General features: G+C 36.8%; 1 protein-coding gene across 1 annotated transcript in view; it reads right to left on the bottom strand.

Annotated features, from left to right (window-relative positions):
• LOC131570962 (transcription factor TFIIIB component B'' homolog) overlaps nucleotides 1–18,053 on the bottom strand; it is a 52,575-nt gene that overhangs the window by 4,654 nt on the left and 29,868 nt on the right. Inside the window, exons 26-40 of the mRNA XM_058823418.1 lie at nucleotides 16,305–16,494; nucleotides 15,088–15,305; nucleotides 13,758–14,151; nucleotides 11,588–11,701; nucleotides 11,285–11,321; nucleotides 10,773–10,856; nucleotides 9,930–10,161; nucleotides 8,757–8,914; nucleotides 7,954–8,095; nucleotides 7,199–7,385; nucleotides 5,851–5,911; nucleotides 4,108–4,297; nucleotides 2,901–3,114; nucleotides 1,945–1,987; nucleotides 794–1,088 (exon numbers count right to left, since the gene is read on the bottom strand). Of these exons, the coding sequence (XP_058679401.1) occupies nucleotides 794–1,088; nucleotides 1,945–1,987; nucleotides 2,901–3,114; nucleotides 4,108–4,297; nucleotides 5,851–5,911; nucleotides 7,199–7,385; nucleotides 7,954–8,095; nucleotides 8,757–8,914; nucleotides 9,930–10,161; nucleotides 10,773–10,856; nucleotides 11,285–11,321; nucleotides 11,588–11,701; nucleotides 13,758–14,151; nucleotides 15,088–15,305; nucleotides 16,305–16,494 (2,559 nt within the window). The remainder of the gene's footprint in view (nucleotides 1–793; nucleotides 1,089–1,944; nucleotides 1,988–2,900; nucleotides 3,115–4,107; nucleotides 4,298–5,850; nucleotides 5,912–7,198; nucleotides 7,386–7,953; nucleotides 8,096–8,756; nucleotides 8,915–9,929; nucleotides 10,162–10,772; nucleotides 10,857–11,284; nucleotides 11,322–11,587; nucleotides 11,702–13,757; nucleotides 14,152–15,087; nucleotides 15,306–16,304; nucleotides 16,495–18,053) is intronic.

Raw genomic sequence — 18,053 nt, forward strand, 5'->3', positions numbered from 1 at the left:
TTATGGAAGTCACAGCACTGAGCTTATGTGAGTCACACACAAAGCATTAACTTTTCATGTTGTTAAAAGTTTACAAATTAGAGAAGTAAACTTTAAGGCAAGGATTCTGATGTTAATGCATCACTATCCAATTGCTGTGGATGTCCCAAATATAAATACACAGTATTGGTATTCACACAAGCATAATGAAAAAGTAAACGCCAGATTAGAAGAAACCAGTGGAGCATCACAATCAAAATAATTAAGTACAGGAGCAACAGAGAACATGAACTCAAAACATTTAAATAAACAGTACAGAAAGGTATATTTTAAAAATCAAGTCAACATATAGGTAAGAGGAATATTCTCTGAGCTGCCAAGATTGAAACTTCTTTGGGAAAATTACTTATGTCAGTGCTAAAAATTCAGTAACAAATCTTACTGGCAGGATGAACATCCAAACAAATGGATGGGTATACATGACACAACATGAGACTTAGCTATGGGAAAGAACAAATTATCCTAAGTCCCTATCACAGCCAATGGATGCCTGCCTGACAAAAGGCATCTATCATGTCTAAATAGACACATAATATGTCAGTAGTGCCCTTCAGTTGATCTACTCATTTAATGAGTAAAATAATGCAAATTTCAAAGCAGACAGTTTGATGCTTTCTGACTTGCAGGAGATAATAGAAACTGTAACTCTTAGCCATGCTGGTCACAAACAATGGTACTGAAAAGATGTCAACATAGAAACATGATCTTTTTTTACAGAACAAGCTGACAAAACATTATTGCAATTACTCCATACCTGAGTAATGGAGTTTTTGAAGAGGATGCTGGGCTTCTAGTTTGCTCCAACTGTGCAGATTCATGCACATTCTCTTGCTTTCCTTGTCCACTTATTTCTGCTCTTCTGTTAGAGGTTAATCTAGACATAACATCCTCTTCCATTTCAGATGCTGCATTCTCAAGTGGTGCTTTCCCTAAGCTCTCCAAAGTCTCAAGCTGGCTTTTCTCAGCCAGTTGTGAGATAGACTCAGACACCAATACAGAAGTAAGTACTTTTTCCTTTGCTGAGGCCTCTGTTTTTTGAAAAAGATTCCCTGTAAAAGAAGTTGAGGGTCAAAGACTTCCATGATAACACAAGAGCCCAAAAAATGCATTATATTAAAATGGTTTGAACCATTACAGCAGAAGGGCTGAATTTTTGTTTAGTTTTATTTGTCCATTTATTTTTATGAGTCACCACTACGAATTAAAAGTTCGTGGTCTACTTTTAAAGCCTTTAAGACCATATGGATGTTATAGGAAGAAGCTGGTAGAAGTTACAGCACACTCTTCCCCCTTCCCCCATCCTTTATTAACACGCCACAGAACTCAGTCTAGTCACCTAGCTGTTTAACCTTCTACAGCTTCCCTCAGAGGTCTTTTTCAGAGCCAAAATTATAGTTCACCAAGCCCTTCACTGGCTCAGATCAATGAAGATTGCATTGTCAGCAGTTTTGCTTTTCCTCTGTTTCTTCAGAGGCTGATTCATCTCCTAAACAATTCCGTACTTTTTCAGTAAAAATGCAAAACAAAATAAAAATAAACTATTATGGCATTGCATGCTTAAAACTCCAGTTAATACTTTTGATTATTTGTGCTCCTTAACAGGTGGAAACATTTGCTTAAGAGACGATAAGACGTTTAGTCAAAAAAACCTCTCAAATTTCATTAATAAACTAGCTACAGCAATGCTTTTAAAACCATTATTAAATAACCAACATTTATATAATTCGGTACACCTAGTTTATAACAGAAAGCATGGAATGGTGGTATTAGTGTAGTACCAGGAAAACTTGTTTCTACTATTGTGTTAGATGGCCTCAGAAAGAATTATTTAGCATGACAACCAGTACTAATTTGTGATGTGTTTATATTCATTATACTTCAGTTTGCCAGTTTACATGTACATACCAGAAGTTACCATTGGCCCATCTGGGGATTTAATTGAATAACCCTGTATTTAAAAGAGAAAAAAAAAAGAGTTTTTAAAATTGCTCTTAATACAGAAAAGACAATGAAGTTGATAAACTCATATCACACATGCACAGTTCTAAGCACAGGACTGATACAGTAGGACAGTGCAGCATCATTAATCACTTAACTCATTTCCTAAGCAGGTTTTTCAAGGTGTTCTTATGACAAATTACTCGAGACAAGGATATTGAGATAAGAGATCAAAGAAGGAAGAAGATGGTTATCCATCCCTTCCTAGAAAGGCTCTCTGAATAATCCGGGGAATTACCACCCATTCCTATACCAAGGTACACTATACAATATTAGCCCACTTACAAAGATCAATGGTAGTTGCTGCCATAAGCTTGGTCATATTGTAAAAAAGCACAAAAGGATACTGGAAAGATGGTGGCTTGTTTTCACAGGCAACTTGCTTTTTAAATCAGTACCTGCTATGTTAAGAATCAATAGGAACATATCTATCTAACAGCTTCTTCATGTAACAGACACAATTCAGATTCAAAACATCATTCAGTGCACCTAGACATCCTGCCAGTCATCCAATATACCTCCAGAGTTTCCTCTCCTGCAATGCCATTGTCATAAGGGTGATGCAGAATGAACCAAGTAAGACATATTACCAGTCTGTCTACTAGGAAGTTTAATTCAAAAACACCTGAGAGCCTACAGATTCTCAAAAAACCCTAATAATAAATAAACAAATACCCAAAACTTGTTGTAGATTTAAAAACTAAAAGCCATCTATAGGTGTTGATTTTCCTTTTAAATTGTATAGCAATATATAGTACATATTTAAGCAAGTAACACCATTAAAAAATAAACATAATTAAAATGCTCTATTATGTGTTATGCATCTACCCCATGGATGAAAACTCACCAAATTATGATCTCACCTTGTAAGTGGTTTCCAGGCTATTTTCCACTGTAACAGTAGATGGAGTTTTCTTGGAAGGAGGAAAATCATTCCCTTCAAGCTCAGCAGCCAACCGTTTTTGAGCTGTCTGCAACTTTGGAACAGGGTCTACTCCACTCTCTAGTTGTTTGGTTTCCATACTGCTGTTCAAAGGTCCAGCAACCTTACCAGCTGCAGTTGTCAAGGATCCAATACTGTTTATAGATATATAAAGTCATTATTGTGACAGTACTAGAAGCTAAAATTTACTTTGTATAAAGTTTCTGTATGGAAAAAATACAGTATTATTTATCTGCACAGTTGAACCCCCACATGCTGTATGGTCTCAAAAACATACAGACATATATAAGACATACAGAGAAGCAGCAGAGACTAGAAAATATGATAAAGCTGTAATTGCATCACATTCTAGTTATGATCTGAGGACTTTCCTTAGTACAGCATTAGGGTTTGTGGGTTTTTTACTACTTTGCAACAGTTCCATTTTTCATAATGTCTTTTTCCTTTGGTTTTTTTTTTTCCCTCCCAAATGGACTAAGAGATTTAGCTCAACAGTAATGCTGAACTAAAAATTTTGTTACACTGCATTCAGAGGTACTCTTAGTAAAAGAAATTCAATTCCTTTTGGATTGTAATAGACAAACCAGCTATTATTCTTTGGAGTAATTAATTGTGTTTTCACCTTGTCTGCCTTTTAAATAGTAAATTCAAGACAATAAGAATTTACATCTACTGTTTATCATGTTTTCCAGAAAATCATCTACATGAATAATCTGGTTGAGCAATTAATAAACAGATACTCTACGAAACTGCTGAAGTAATGTAAAATGCAAACATGCTTAGATTTTTTCATTTCAATTGCTTTGCATTTTAAGTATCCATATTGCAAAGTAAAGCTCAAGATGGGCAAATGACTTCTACTAAAAAGGAAGAATTACTCTAAAGGGTAGATCGGAATTAAGATGACACCAAAATCTCAGCTAACTAAAACACTAAATTTAAAACACCTATAGAATCTTCCTCAAATTGAATTAGAGCCCTTTTTACTTTCTTAATTCTCTAGCCATCTGTCAAAATTACTTCCTCTTGCATTTCTTCTTTTGAAAATTCTAATCTGTACTAGACAGTCAGAGAACAATCAAGGTACACAAAAACTGTTTCACTTTGATTAAAAAGAAAGCATTTACCTCTCCACTTCAGTCACAGTTGTTTCACTTGCATTTACAGGGCTGATAAGTATTGGGGCTGGTAGTACTGGTTCTGAAGTTTGTTCCACCATAGCAGATGCATCAAACTCTTTTGAGCCAGCTGGGATTTCCACCAATGTTAAAATGAATGTCTGTTCTTCCTCTGGACATCTATGATCATCATTCACTACTATAATTTTTTCAAAGAAATAAGTAACAAAAAAACTATTAATCGAATATGAAAATATGCTGTTCTCTTCATATCATCCCTACACAGAGTACTGAAATTTTAGGCATTCCATGGAAATCCATGGAAAAAGATACTGGACATATTCTTGAGACAATAAGCTTCCTGACTTCCCTGATAAGATACACATCATCATCTCCTGGTGCTTATTCACTGCAGAGGAATCCTGATTACCATTTGGAATGAGGAATATTAAAAATGCCTGGTAATGATGAAAATTTTAAAAGGGTGTTCTAGCATTAAAGAGCAATCTGCAGTTTAATTAAACGTATGTCATGGTGGTCAAGTGCCCCTCTGTCTTTAATTGCAACTCTCAGGTATTAAGAATTACTTCTTTAAATGGCAGATGTCTACTATTTATACTAAGGTAAGCACAGGATTTTTCCCCTCACTGCAGATTGGCAGAACAGGATCTGAGAAGCATAGTCTTGAATTTAAGAGGAAAAACAGATAATTTAATCAACAAATAGATACTAAGAGAGAGTTGCCAGCTGCCATCCATTAGAATTTAAGGAACAAACATTTGTAAAGTTTTCAAAAGATGGAAAACAACAATGGTACTCCATTATTTAAGATAGCTCTCAATGAGGTGAAGCTGTTATTCCAACCTCAGCTTGCTTGGATTCTTCATCTAATTAAACACAGTTTAAGATGCTTCACCCCAAGATTCTGGCAATAATACGGCACAGCAACAAATGTCTAAGAAGTAGTATTAGCCTTATCTTTTGCAGAAGCTCATGAGTTACAGCTTTGGACTGTAGTTTCCACTAAAAGTAAGTATTCTAGGCCTCCGTCACTGTGACTATCCCCTATGTTAGACAAGTAGTGGTTCCAAACCAAGCATTTCAATTTGTTCTAGGGAACAGCAGACATCACCTTCATAACTTTCATCATACTTGATCAGTTAAGCATTAATCTGTTGACTCAGTACAGCTAAAGAAGGAAGTTTGATTGTTTTACATGTCCCCTCTTCTTCTTTCCTCTGCTCCACACTTGCACAGTACAGCCCTCCTACTCACAGAACTCTGACAACAGCATTCACTTGGTAAGTTCATGAGCAACTACAGCCCACTAAGCCAGTGGAAAACTACAGAGTTTCTCACCCTCTGTCATGTTCGGTTTTTGTTGGGTGAGTCAGAGGTGCAAAAAGGACTCTAAAAACTATATACTATACCTACCACAGGGTAAGCAGCAGGAGCTCTCAACAGGGCAAAGACAGCAAGTTTCCCTTCCACTGATACTTAAACTTAATGAAGGGCTATTCAAATAGTTCTTAAGTCTAGTTTCTATTAATGAAATGTAAAGACAAGAGGCTAGGGAGGGGAATATCATTATGCTGTGGATCATTATTTGTGTTAATAGAATAGATTGATTATAAGTCAATGAAAAATGAAAATTTTTTAAAATGAAAATTTCAGGGTTGTATTCATCTTTTAGTAAGCACAAGATAAAGAAAATGCGGGCTTTTGCTAACTTTGAATATTAGCACATTATACCTGAAGTTTCTTCTCTGCTGCTTATGCAATGTCGTTGAGCATCCTGAGTACAAGCTTCATTCTAGAAACAACACAGTTGAAATAAAACAACACAGTTGAAATTAATAAATCTGGAAAATTACTCTAGGAAACAGGAAGAAACAAAGCATGTCAAATGCTGAAGATCCAAAAACTCCAATCACATCATCATTATTTCATTTATTAGTTTTCACTTCTAGCTGTTCTAGGCTGAAGAGTATTAGTCTAACAAGGACAAGAGACACTGGGGAAATATAAAATTTATATGCAGCTTGTTGTCTATATTAATAGTTTGTCAAAATAAATTTATACTTCCTACAGCACAATTCTGTCAGAGATGACTCACACAATAAATTGTTCAGTGGCACTAAGAAAGTAGATTCCTACAACCCTTAACAAACCACTGAGTGCCAAATAAAAACATTAACCTCTACAGCTCATCTATCCCTTCCCTTCTACAGCTTGTCCCTTTACTAAAACCAGGAATTAATTGAACCAGCTCTACCACAAGCTGCCTTTTCTCATACTCTCTCTGCCAGGCCTGTAAGAGCAACATCATTTTTGCACATTGTCCTTATATGAAATCAGCCTTGACACAGCAACCTGCTGCACTCAGGAAACAAGCTACTATGCATCAGCTGTTCCAATGTAACTACATGCTCACTGATCTCACACAACACTAAAAACCCTGGGGAATTGTGAATGAACCTGTCTCTCATGACAAAAATAAGGTAACTCTCATTTATACTAGAACCTGGACCCACAAGCCACTGCAAAGAAATGGATGTGCAAGACATATTGTTTACCTGTGACAACATAAATGATGGTAATATAAATGATATAGATATATGTAAAAATATGCAAAATTTGTGTATGTCATATAGTCATGCATGTAAAGCTCTTAATTGTTTAATCGTTTTTTTTTTAATAAATGAGAGAGAACATAACGAAGAATGCAGTTTGCTTTGCTCCATCCAAGCAGTAACACTTTAACTTCATTTTAATGCAAATAAACATAACAGTAAGAGGTCAGTCACGCTGAATGGATACAAGAATCTTAGGTAACTTCTTCCATCAGGACTTCTTAAAAATTCCTCCCAGTTTTGCTAATGTGTATTACTTATTACTGAAACGTTCTAAAGAGAGTTTGCAAAGATTAAGTTTGTCTGAAAGATTGCTTGGATATGCCCCTGCGTAAAAGCAAGTTTCATTTACCACTGAAGTATCAAGTGTTTACAACTGGTGAGTATATTTGCACTGAAAACCTCTTTCTTTACAGAATTTCAAAATCTTGGCACTTCTGGACTGTAATTAAGTTCTTGTTCTTTACCTGAGTAAAGTTGACTGTACAGATATGGTGCTCAAGAGGACAAGGACTCTGCTCAGACAGTTCATCCACAGAACTTTGATTTGGACAATCTTCTTGTCCAAGGTGTGATTTTTCAGGTTTTGGTGATGCAGTTAGATGTCCTAAATCTCCTGAATTTCCACATGCATCTCTTATCTGCTCTTCTGTTCTGCAAGGTATATATCTCGTTAATTTGAAACCAGATAAAGATACCCTATGCAAATGCTAAATTCTGTGTTACAATGTATTTAATATGAATAATATGTAATTACAGGGAAACAAAGCGCCTGTTTAAAGACTACATCATTGTACTAAACAGAATGCATAATCTTTGAACAAATCTACATAAAGAATTTCACAGAAAGGCCTCTGTAACTTCACTAATGGAACCACTCCTACTTGAAAGCACAACCAAGCAGGAAGCTTTATAAGCTCATTAACGTTTCTAAATTAATCAACTCATTAACATTTCCTTGCAGTTTCATGAAAGACAGTTAAGCAGCAAGGTAATTTCTAAGTTCTAAAATAGCAAACAAAAGTTAATGTTCTATCTCCAAAAGCTGTAGCAGAACACGTAAGGGAGAAAAACCTGAAGTCTCAACTGTACACTATCTGTGTAAACACAGTGTCTGTGAGCACACTTTTTCCATTACAGTCACATACTACACCTGAACTTCAGCTGCATATTTTAAGACACAGTAGGAATAAAGTCAGCATTAAATGATGAGTCTTCTTACCTCTCAATTTTGTCTACTTGCTTGTTAAGTTCCATACCTCCAGATGCAAAGTCATGAAGAACTGAAGAATCACCTGCAGCTTGTCTGACTGGCTCTGGTTCCACCTTCTGCATTTCTGCATTACCCCTCAAGGTTGTAGGATCTAAGTTTTACAAGAACAAAAACTAAAATATTGTCTTCGCAGTCTGCAGGTATATATATCTGTATTCCTTTTTATATATAATCTTGTATGAATTAAAGTTTTGTAGTATGTTTATACAGACACATATACATGAATATGTGCATGAATAATTGTGTCTTACATAAATAAGGTATATATACACACATAACTCATCTTGCCTTTCCTATTTTGCCATTGGCATGAAGACAAGAGTTTGAAGATTATCTTTTTTGCAACTGCTTTAAGAATAGAAAGCCAGTTCCTTCTATCTCTTCTTTCACTTTAAATGGAAGGAAAAGACAGTGATAACAGAAAAAAGTACAGTGGATTTGACTGTATTTCTGTATTTGTATAGTTACAGATTCTGCCAATCTGTAATTGGCAGTCCAGTAATTTAAGTGCCTTACAAGTAATTTAATACCTACAGAAAAAACCTGCCATTCAAATTTCATTTAATTTCATACTGAAAGGTATTCTCATGTATAAAACAATATCACAAATGGGTACCCTATCTTACAATGGCGATGTTTCACCTGTAAATGTGAATGGAAAGTGAAAACTTTCAGATTTGTTTTATTTCATCAACAGATGTGAATCTATTGAATAACCATTTTCAGAGCCCTAGGATAAGAAACAGGCTTACCAGATTGAATTTGCTCTAGTTGTTCCACAAGTATATTTGCATTAAATATCTCCTGCATTATGTTTTCACTGGACCTCAATATTGCAGAGGTTGGCTCAGGCTCCAGGTGTCCACCTCCTGTCTGTCTCATACTACTCACCACAGGCAAAGAGCTACCACTACAAGTAAAAGGAAAGATGTCATCAACAGAGTCCCTGATTTTTGACAGTTAGTGAAGAGAAGATATAAGAGATATGGGGTAGATCAAACAATGAAGACCTGAAATGCAGGCTACAACTGGCAGAGAAGACAGAAAACCACCCGGCAAGATTAAAAAAAAAAAAAAAAAATCTTCTGCGGATTGAAACAGACTAGTATGCTGCAAACTAGTATGTTTCTAATGTAAAGGAATTAAAAAAAAAAAAGAGAAAAATGTATATGTTTAAATAACAGGAGAAGATCAGAAATCTAATACATATGACACGGTAGTAAGTTCTGGTAATACAAAGAAAATAATAAATAAAAGTAATACAAAGAAAAATAATATAATTAAACTGGATGCAAAATAAATTATCTTGGATTAACATTTTTCAAAGAGCATAATCTCATACTTTGTTCAAGCAGTCAACAAGTTAAATAGTTTCTCAAATAAATCATGACAATCAGCAGATGTTTCTCCGGGAAAGTGTCCCACTAAGCTGTCTAGTAATTCACAAATGCAAAATTATTAATGTTCATTCATTCAAATCATAATGATGGAAGATCAACTGGTTTCTTGCCATCCCTTTGATCTAAATCTTTGATTTACACCCCTGCAGCAGCAGTGACAATTAAGCAATTTGCCTTGGTCTGATTAGCTGTAGAGAACTTTGCAAGAAAGAGTTTGATAATTAGGAGTGATCCAGTACATAATTAGTTTGCATATTTTTTTCTCCTCCTCTTCCCCGAGAAAACCTAATTTCATGAGAGAAAAAACAGTTGTAGATACCCAAAATTACACACAAACACTTCATAAAAGTAGTAAGAAAGAGATGAGAGGAGTTTCTGCATATTACATACTACATTACATTAACTGAGAAACCTTTACTTAACCAAGACTGCTTGCAAATTGATAAAAATGCCAGAAAGAACCTAGCAAAAGTAAGCAGTGCCAGAGGATCTCTCTCACTAAAGAAAATGAAATAGTAATTCAACCTGTTATCAGTAGCATCCATCTCTGAATATTCTTCTATCCCTGTTCTTGTGCCAGTGATTTGATGCTCTACATTGATGTTGTTTCCATCCTCAGAAGGCAGCAATTCCTTGACTGAAGTGTCTGAAGAAAGCGAATACTGACTAGAAGTTCTATATTCTTTGGAGTAGGCATGATTTACAAGACTATGAGCCATGTCCAAGTCATCTTGAGCAGGTAACATATGTGTCTGTTCTGGTTATAACAATAAACAGAATGGAAAATTTCATTTAAAACACTCAGGTTTGGCATGTATAAAAAGCTATATAACTTCAAGCCTTGTTCAACAAGTTTCTATTCTCCAAAGACACGGATTGAAATCCCAGATAAACACAGTCCTAAGAGAATACTTTTTGTAGTACGAACACAAAAAGTAACATTCAGCAAATGAAAGCAGATTAATAAATGGTAGACAAAATCTGTAACAAACCCAGGTAATTTCAGGCTGTAGCTAGTTAGGATAAAAAGGCTATGCTTAACATTAAAGGTCTGAAAAGATCACTGAAAGTTACAGTCATTTAAGCTTGATCCCTTTCTTTCATCCAGTTTATGTGCCCAGATCAATTTAAACATGTGTATCCTAAAGGCAACAAAAACAACTCTCTAGCAGTGATACCACTGGCAGTATTCAGCCAACCTGCATTGGCTGGACTCATTATGTGTTACAATGCATAGGACTAAAAGCATGAAAGGCTCTTGACCTCCTGCTATGCGGCAGCACGTGGAAGAGCTTTGCAACCACTGCTCCATCCCTCCTTAGGTGGAAAGCATGCGAGCAAGGCTTTGTCCCATAAATCAGATCATACCTTCAGTGCTTGTTTTTAACTGGAAATTTGGATCACCCATGGCAAGTAAAGTCATGGCAGCTTCAGTGCTTCCATCATTAATTCCTGTGAAGTTGTTCACACACATTGAAAGTCACAACCACATTAACTAGAAACACATTAACATATTCAAAAAGTATTTGACACTACCACCAATACAGTGAAGTACGTATTTTTTAAATTGACCTTATTTATGAATCAAAATGCTTGTAGGCAAGCAGCCATTCTTATCCAGCAAATCCAAATTACTATTAGAACACTGAGCAGCAACACAACTGCCTTTAAGGGTGTACTGGATACACGTGGCAAGGTGTTGCCAGCAGGGGCCTGCCCAGGCTGGACACAGCCAGTTCCAGCTGACCCACTGCAGGACACAGCTGAGCCTCTCAGTCAAGATCATGGCACCTTTGGAAACAAATTTTAAGAAAGGGGGAAATGTGTATATCACTAGCAAGTTAACAGGAAATACATAAGCAAGATTGTTTCATATCTACCTTTGTCCACATCTGGATTTTCATGTATCATTGTTTCCTTAAACACAAAGAAAAACAATATCAAAGTTCTATATAAAATTACCTCATTTTTATTTAATGCTTACATGTAAATTCTGTGCCCACAAGTTACCCTGGTTTTAAGGCTAACAATATTTACTAACACAGTTTTCCCACAGGTGTGCCTCACATCTGTGTGTTACAGGTACCAACTGAAAAAGCTATACAGCTACATTCAGACATGGCAACAAGAAACTGCTGAAATAGCTTTGTACGACCAATGAAACAAACAAAAGACATTCTTACAGTTGTTGAGGTGCTTTCTTCTTCCCTCTGTACTACTGGCTGGATAGAAGCACAAGTAAGACTTTCAGCATCAGTAGCCACCTGCACATCTGGGATATTCACAGATATTTCCAGCTGTAAAAGTAATTTTACAAGTATTTGAGTTCATCAGATGCAAAAGAAAATCTGACAAATGCAAATTTTTATAAACCTCACATATTTAACAGATGTTCAACATCTAAAGAAATCCTTTGCAAAAATCATACCTTGTCATTTGAGAAGGAAGCAGCGGTATGAATAGAAGGCAGAACAGGTACTGCTGCCTCTAGCTAAGTGGAAGCATCAGACAACCTAAGGCCTTGTTTCTAGTCACTCACTTCTCCACTGAACTAGCTATGCAGCAGAGATCTTTTATAGCGACTCTTTACCTCAAATGGGTTTTCTTATTTTTTAGTCCTTTTCTGCTTTTTAAATCTTCAGGATGGAAAATCAGTGCAGACTTATTTCCAAAGCAAGATAGGGAATCAATATGCAGACACATAGAAACAGACCCACTCACCATTTCACCTATGTTTTTTTTCTTCCTCAGCAATGTATTTTCACTGAGAACTTCAGACATTTGACATTTTCAGAAATGAGGACTTGAAATTTGACAGAAAGTTTATGATACTTCCAGGAAAGCTCTTACAGAAAACACTGCTCAATCTGAATTGCTCTCAAAGGCTTGCACATTACAGACTTTCAACTGACCTATTTAAATTTTACAACAACTGGGTCCTTGGGTATCTAACCACATTCCTCACTATTACTCATGTCTCCTAAGCATTAAACTAGGCAACTTGGTTGTAATCCCCAAGCATTAGATATACTCTACATCTCTGAAATTAAGGATTCAGCAAAAGTTTCCATACAGCAACTTGGCCACCAATTATCATTCTAGAAATCCCTTTGTGTTTTGACTGAGCTTTAAATTATTCTGCTGTTTCATCTGGAGAAAGAAATAGTGTGATTCATTCAGGAGATAATAAAAAGCAGGATTTCAATGGGCAAAGAGAAGAAGAGGACCAGCAGTAGTGGTATGAAAAAAAGCACTAGAAAGCAAAAAGCACCGAAGTGAATGGAAAGTAGCAATGACAGGAAAAATAACAGAAAAATGTCTTCTACTGGATGGTGTAAGACCTAAGCATGATACAAATGGTATGAAATAAAGGATGAAGATTGTACTGGCCATGACTGGGATGAAGTTAATATTTTTCATACCAACCCACATAATGTTGTCTTCTGGATTTTTAACTACAACATGGTTGGTAACACACCAGTGTTTCTGCTATTCCAGCACAACGTCAATGCTTTTTTTCTATTTTATCCAGCAAGGAGGCCAGGGGTAAGCAAGAGGTCAGGTGGAGAACACACAGCTAGTACAGCTGACCCAAGCTGATCAAAAGGAAATTCTGTATCATAGCATGACACGCTCAACAATAAAGGCCCAGGGAAAGGAGGGAGAAGATGAAGCCATTTGTGGTTAGGGCATTTGTCTTCCAAAGTTACTCTTACATAAACTGAGGCCCTGATTCCCAGGAAGTAATCTGACAGTGGAAAGCAGCAAACAAATTCCTTATTTTGTTTTTCATTTACACGCAGCTTTTCCTTCATGTATGTAACTGTCTTTATATCAACAGAGAAATCTTCTTGCCCTCCTAATTTCTCCTTGTCACACAGGAAAGGGGAGTAAACAAGCAGATGTGTGTGTCTGGTTGCTAGTCAGGCCAGCCTACCTGAACAGTTAAAAGTTTCTTGGCAAGGGGGACATGACATACAGAAACATTTTCCTCATACTCTCATTTCCTAACATTCAAATATGAAATTGAAGTGTTCCATTTGATCCATTTTGGGCCTCAAAACACATGGACAAGCATCGAGTCTAGGACTATATTCAAACCCAATAAACAAACTGGTGAGTTCCCTGCAAACCTATATATAGTTTGTAAACATAATTACATAACTGGATTTTAGGATGAGGCTGTATTAAGTTCAAAACCAAGTGTATGTGCCAAGTAACATCCCTGCCACTCTCAACACCATTCTTAACTTGAACTTGGATAAAACCCAAATACCCAGAAATACAATTAGAATAAAATCTTTTTAAACAATCAGAACAAAATTGCAGATATAGAATCCAGCTACACAATACCTCCTCCACAGTTTCCTGTATCTGCATAGGAATTGGTTTTGGAGATCGAAGCCCTATAGGAACAAACACTGGAGCCTTGTTCACTTCCTCTGATGCAAAGCATTCATCTTCATCATCAAGTTCAAAATCATCTGCCTCCTCATCCTCCTCCTCGTCTTGAGAAGCCCGGAGGGTAACAAAGGTTATCTTTGAACTTCTGGGTTCCTTCCCAGATTTTCTTCTCTGTGTAGTTTTCAAACTTTTGTCTCTGGTAACACTCAGTTTAGCATCTTGCCTTTGAATCCCCTTCTCGCTGCAATCAGCCTCACATTCAGAGGCAGAAGAAGTAGCCGTTTTTGCCTCCAACACATGTTCTGGCAGTGCCATCTGTTTCGATGATCTCCTGAACTGCCTTCTAAAGTACAGAACAAAAACAATGAAATCCAAGACTTTCCAAAGGGAGGGATACAAAAAATCAAAATAGACTTTATTTTAAAAAATAAGTTCTCATTATGACCAACAATGCAAATTATTTACTTCTTAACTTCTTAGTGACACATAAGCATTTAATCAGAAATTTAACTTCTTCCTGTGTACATAAGGCACTTATTGCAAATATGTATTAAGCAGTTTCAAAATGCTAGAAATATTCACAATTAAACTTGCAAGAAACACAATTCTTTGATTAGAAAAGTATGAAATTATTTTAATTTTGAGGGATGTGGAAGTCACATACTTTTTAAGTCATAGGAACAGTTCCAGTTGTCTTTTGCTAAAGCTAGACTAGAAGCCCCCAACTATGATACTTTAATTGATCAGACTATTGTTTACAAACTGAAACTGTTAGGTGATAACTACTTATCTGCTTTGGTTTCTCAGACAGCATTCTCTTCAATAATCAGTTACCTACAGTTTCCTCCTTTAAAATCATGAGCACAATCACTCTGAGTACCAAAAGCAATGACAAACTTTGCCCCCAAAACATTCTCCTTGGTAAACTGGTGAAGAGTGGAAGCAAATGGTAGCAGAGGACACTACTGGCACAAAGTTTCTCTTTAGGTTAATCCCACAATCCTGTGCCTCCAAAAATAGGTACTCTCGTGTCCTCCCCTATAAAATCAGGAATTTCTGTTGAAACCATGGGATAGATTGGTGAAAGTACTGGCTGTGTTCATTTTATGAGAATACAGGCAGAGTAAGAGACAAAGGAGCATTTGCATACATCTGCTAAGTTCAGATGGAAGACACAAAAACTGACATGCTGCATGCACTCACATTACACATGGCAGAACTATGGCCAATAATTGTCAATCAACTGAGTTTGGTTTACAAAGCAAAACAGCTGTTTTACCTTGTGAGACTGCCTGGACACTTTTCTTGTGAGGTAGAAAGCTGAGAATCATTATCTTGCTCTACGTGTTTCTCACTCTCTGATGATATCCCTGGAGACTGGAGTGTAATGTCAAGCCTGATTCTCTCACGAGATGTTTCTTCAACATTCTCTGCAAAACTGTGTTTCCTTGTAGCCTCTGAGAAGGATCCAGCTTGCACTGTACTACTGGAGTTTTCCTGAACAGAGGAGATTATTATTACCATATTAAGTGCCAAACATTTGTAACTGGTTTTGGTGACTTAAAGAACTTAGTTTGAGGATCTTGAGAATGTGCCCAGCTGTCATCTCTGATAACTTAGGATATTTTTCCTTGATGTCTTTAATTTTGGGTTCTATAGCAGAGGTGTCATTAACTGATATTATCTATGATACTTGAATTCGCAGTGCAGCTGGTAGTTAACAGACCAACACCATACTCAATTTATCAAGAGCAACAACCCTTTAGAAGCTGGAAAGATAAATAACTTTCTAAAATTACCTATTAATTTAAAGAACAATTTGCAGGAACTATTTTTTTCTGCCTTGGGAACAAGGTAGGAAGAAAAAACTAACATACTTTATAAAAAAGCATTTCAATATTATTCAACATATACACAGACAAACATCAGCAACCACAGTTCTATCAGCTATGGATACTTGGCTAAAAGAATATGCTGACTATAAGTTTTAGTCATACATATGAAAAATAAGGAACACTAGATAAACTTGATCCAGTTATCCAGCATTAGAGATGGAACTAGTCTGGGCTAAGTTAGGCCTGCTGAGCAAATTTAAGAAGGTCTGAACTTTGTTCACACTCGTTTTAATTTCTAAGTATACTAACACAGATTTTAGGCAGTATCTGAAGTTAGGTAACTGCCTTAATTTCCATTGTTCAATGAATAACAAACAGTAAATTATTTCTCAACAGTGTTAGCCCGTATTTATGATAATGCAAATTTCTGATCATATAAACCATCAAACTTAAGACAACAGTGTATATTAGGTATTTCCATAGGTTTTAAATTCTAATTCCATTTATTCAGTATAGTTTCCAATGGTGAATTTTTAAAAAATCAAATAATCACATTAACATTTTCCAGCCACATACTGGATTTCTGTGCCACCTATCTTTCTAAGAATTTGGGCAAAAGGATTGAGGTGTAACTGGCTCAAAATACATGATAAGTACTTACCCCTGATACACCTGTTTTTAATAACACCAAAAACTCTTCATTTCTCTCAATACTGTCCTCTTCTCTGTTTTCGCACTCTCCAGGATAATCTCTTTTCCTAGTAAGTCTCATTAGGTCTGGCGTCAGGTTCCAATGGGGTTCCCTTCCTCTCTGTTCACTTTCTTCTCCAGAACTTAATTTATCACTGGACCTACAAAAATATGTTTTAACTTTTACTTCTGAAGAACTATAAAGTACACTCTGTAAGTGTGGCTTACTATCAGATATTTAGTACTTCTAGCTAGAAATGAACTTATGTTCTGAATTTTTATTTGCTTAGTTGGCTAAATGTAAAAAAAAAAAAAACAAAACAAAACAAAAAAAAAAAAAAAAAAAAAAACAACAAAACATAAAAGAAGAAAAAAAGCACTGCATAAGGGAGATAATTCATCTGCAGTAGTGGACCTTCCTGATTAGTTTTGGGAAAGATTTTAGGAAACAAAAGAACATAAGGTCAGATAGACTGGAAAGTGTCAGACGAACACAGGTCTCCAAAATTAAGCAGCCATAGGAACACTATATTCACTAATTCCAGTGCTCAAGGTTCTACTGCTTTCAAAAAGGATAGAATTCTTATATCTGTTCAAACAAGTTCAGATTGGTAAGAGAGAAATCTTGGCCTTCTAAACTCATGGCTTGAGAAGAAGGGACTTAGAGTTATCCAGAAGAATACAATTTAGTCAGCCTCATCTGAGTCCCTGGGAAGGCGATAGAACAACTGAATCTGGAAACTACATCCAGACACATGAAAAACAACCTAACTTGGAGTAGTTAGCATGGATTAGTAATGGGGAAGTTATACTTAATCAACTTGATAACATCTTTCAATGAAATGACTGGCTCAATAAATAAAGGGAGAGAAGTAAGTAGTATCTGCCTGGACTCCAGCAAGGCTTGTTAACACTGTTGAACACTGTCTCTTGTAACACGCTGATAACTGAACTCATGAAGTATGGACTGAAAGTACATTAAAAACTGATTGAGTTGTCAAGTTCTGAGGTTTGTGATCAGTGACGCAAAGTCCAGTTGGAGACCAACAACCAACACCAGTGCCCCATGGGTTAATACTGTATCGACTCCTGTCCAGTATCTCCACAAAATAATCTGAATGATGGAGCAGAGTGTAACCTCAGCAAGTTTACAGATTAAGCAAATCTAGAAGGAATTGCTTCCCAAGGACAGACACGCCCAAAGGTTATATTGGCCTCCAGAGGGACCTGGAGAGGCTGGAGAAGTGGGCTACGGGAACCTCAGGAAGTTCAGCACGGGGAGATGCAAAGTCCTGCACCAGGGCAAGAGCAACCCAAGGCACCACTGCATGCTGCAAGCCACCCGGGTGGAAAGCAGCTTTGCAGAAAAGAGCCCGGCTGTCCTGATGGTCTCTGAGTTAAACGTGAAGCAGGAAAGTGCTGTGGCTGCACAAGCAGGTAATGGTGACCTGGGCTGCAGCAGGAGAAGTGTTACCAGCAGGCCAAGGGAGATGATCCTTGCCCCTTGTCCAGCACTGATGAAGCCACACCTGGAGGACTGACCAGTTCTGGGCTCCCTGGTGGAAGAGACCTGGATGCACTGGAGACAGCCCCTCAAAGGGTCACACCGATGGTAAAGGGCTGGAAGCATCTCTCCTATGACAAAAAGCTGAAGGAGCAGGAACTGTTCAACCTGGAGAGAAGGCTCACGGAGAGCCTTCCCTGAAGGATCTGAAGAGAT

The sequence above is a fragment of the Ammospiza caudacuta genome, chromosome Z (assembly GCF_027887145.1).
Source record: "Ammospiza caudacuta isolate bAmmCau1 chromosome Z, bAmmCau1.pri, whole genome shotgun sequence".
In the NCBI taxonomy this organism is placed as follows: Eukaryota; Metazoa; Chordata; class Aves; order Passeriformes; family Passerellidae; genus Ammospiza; species Ammospiza caudacuta.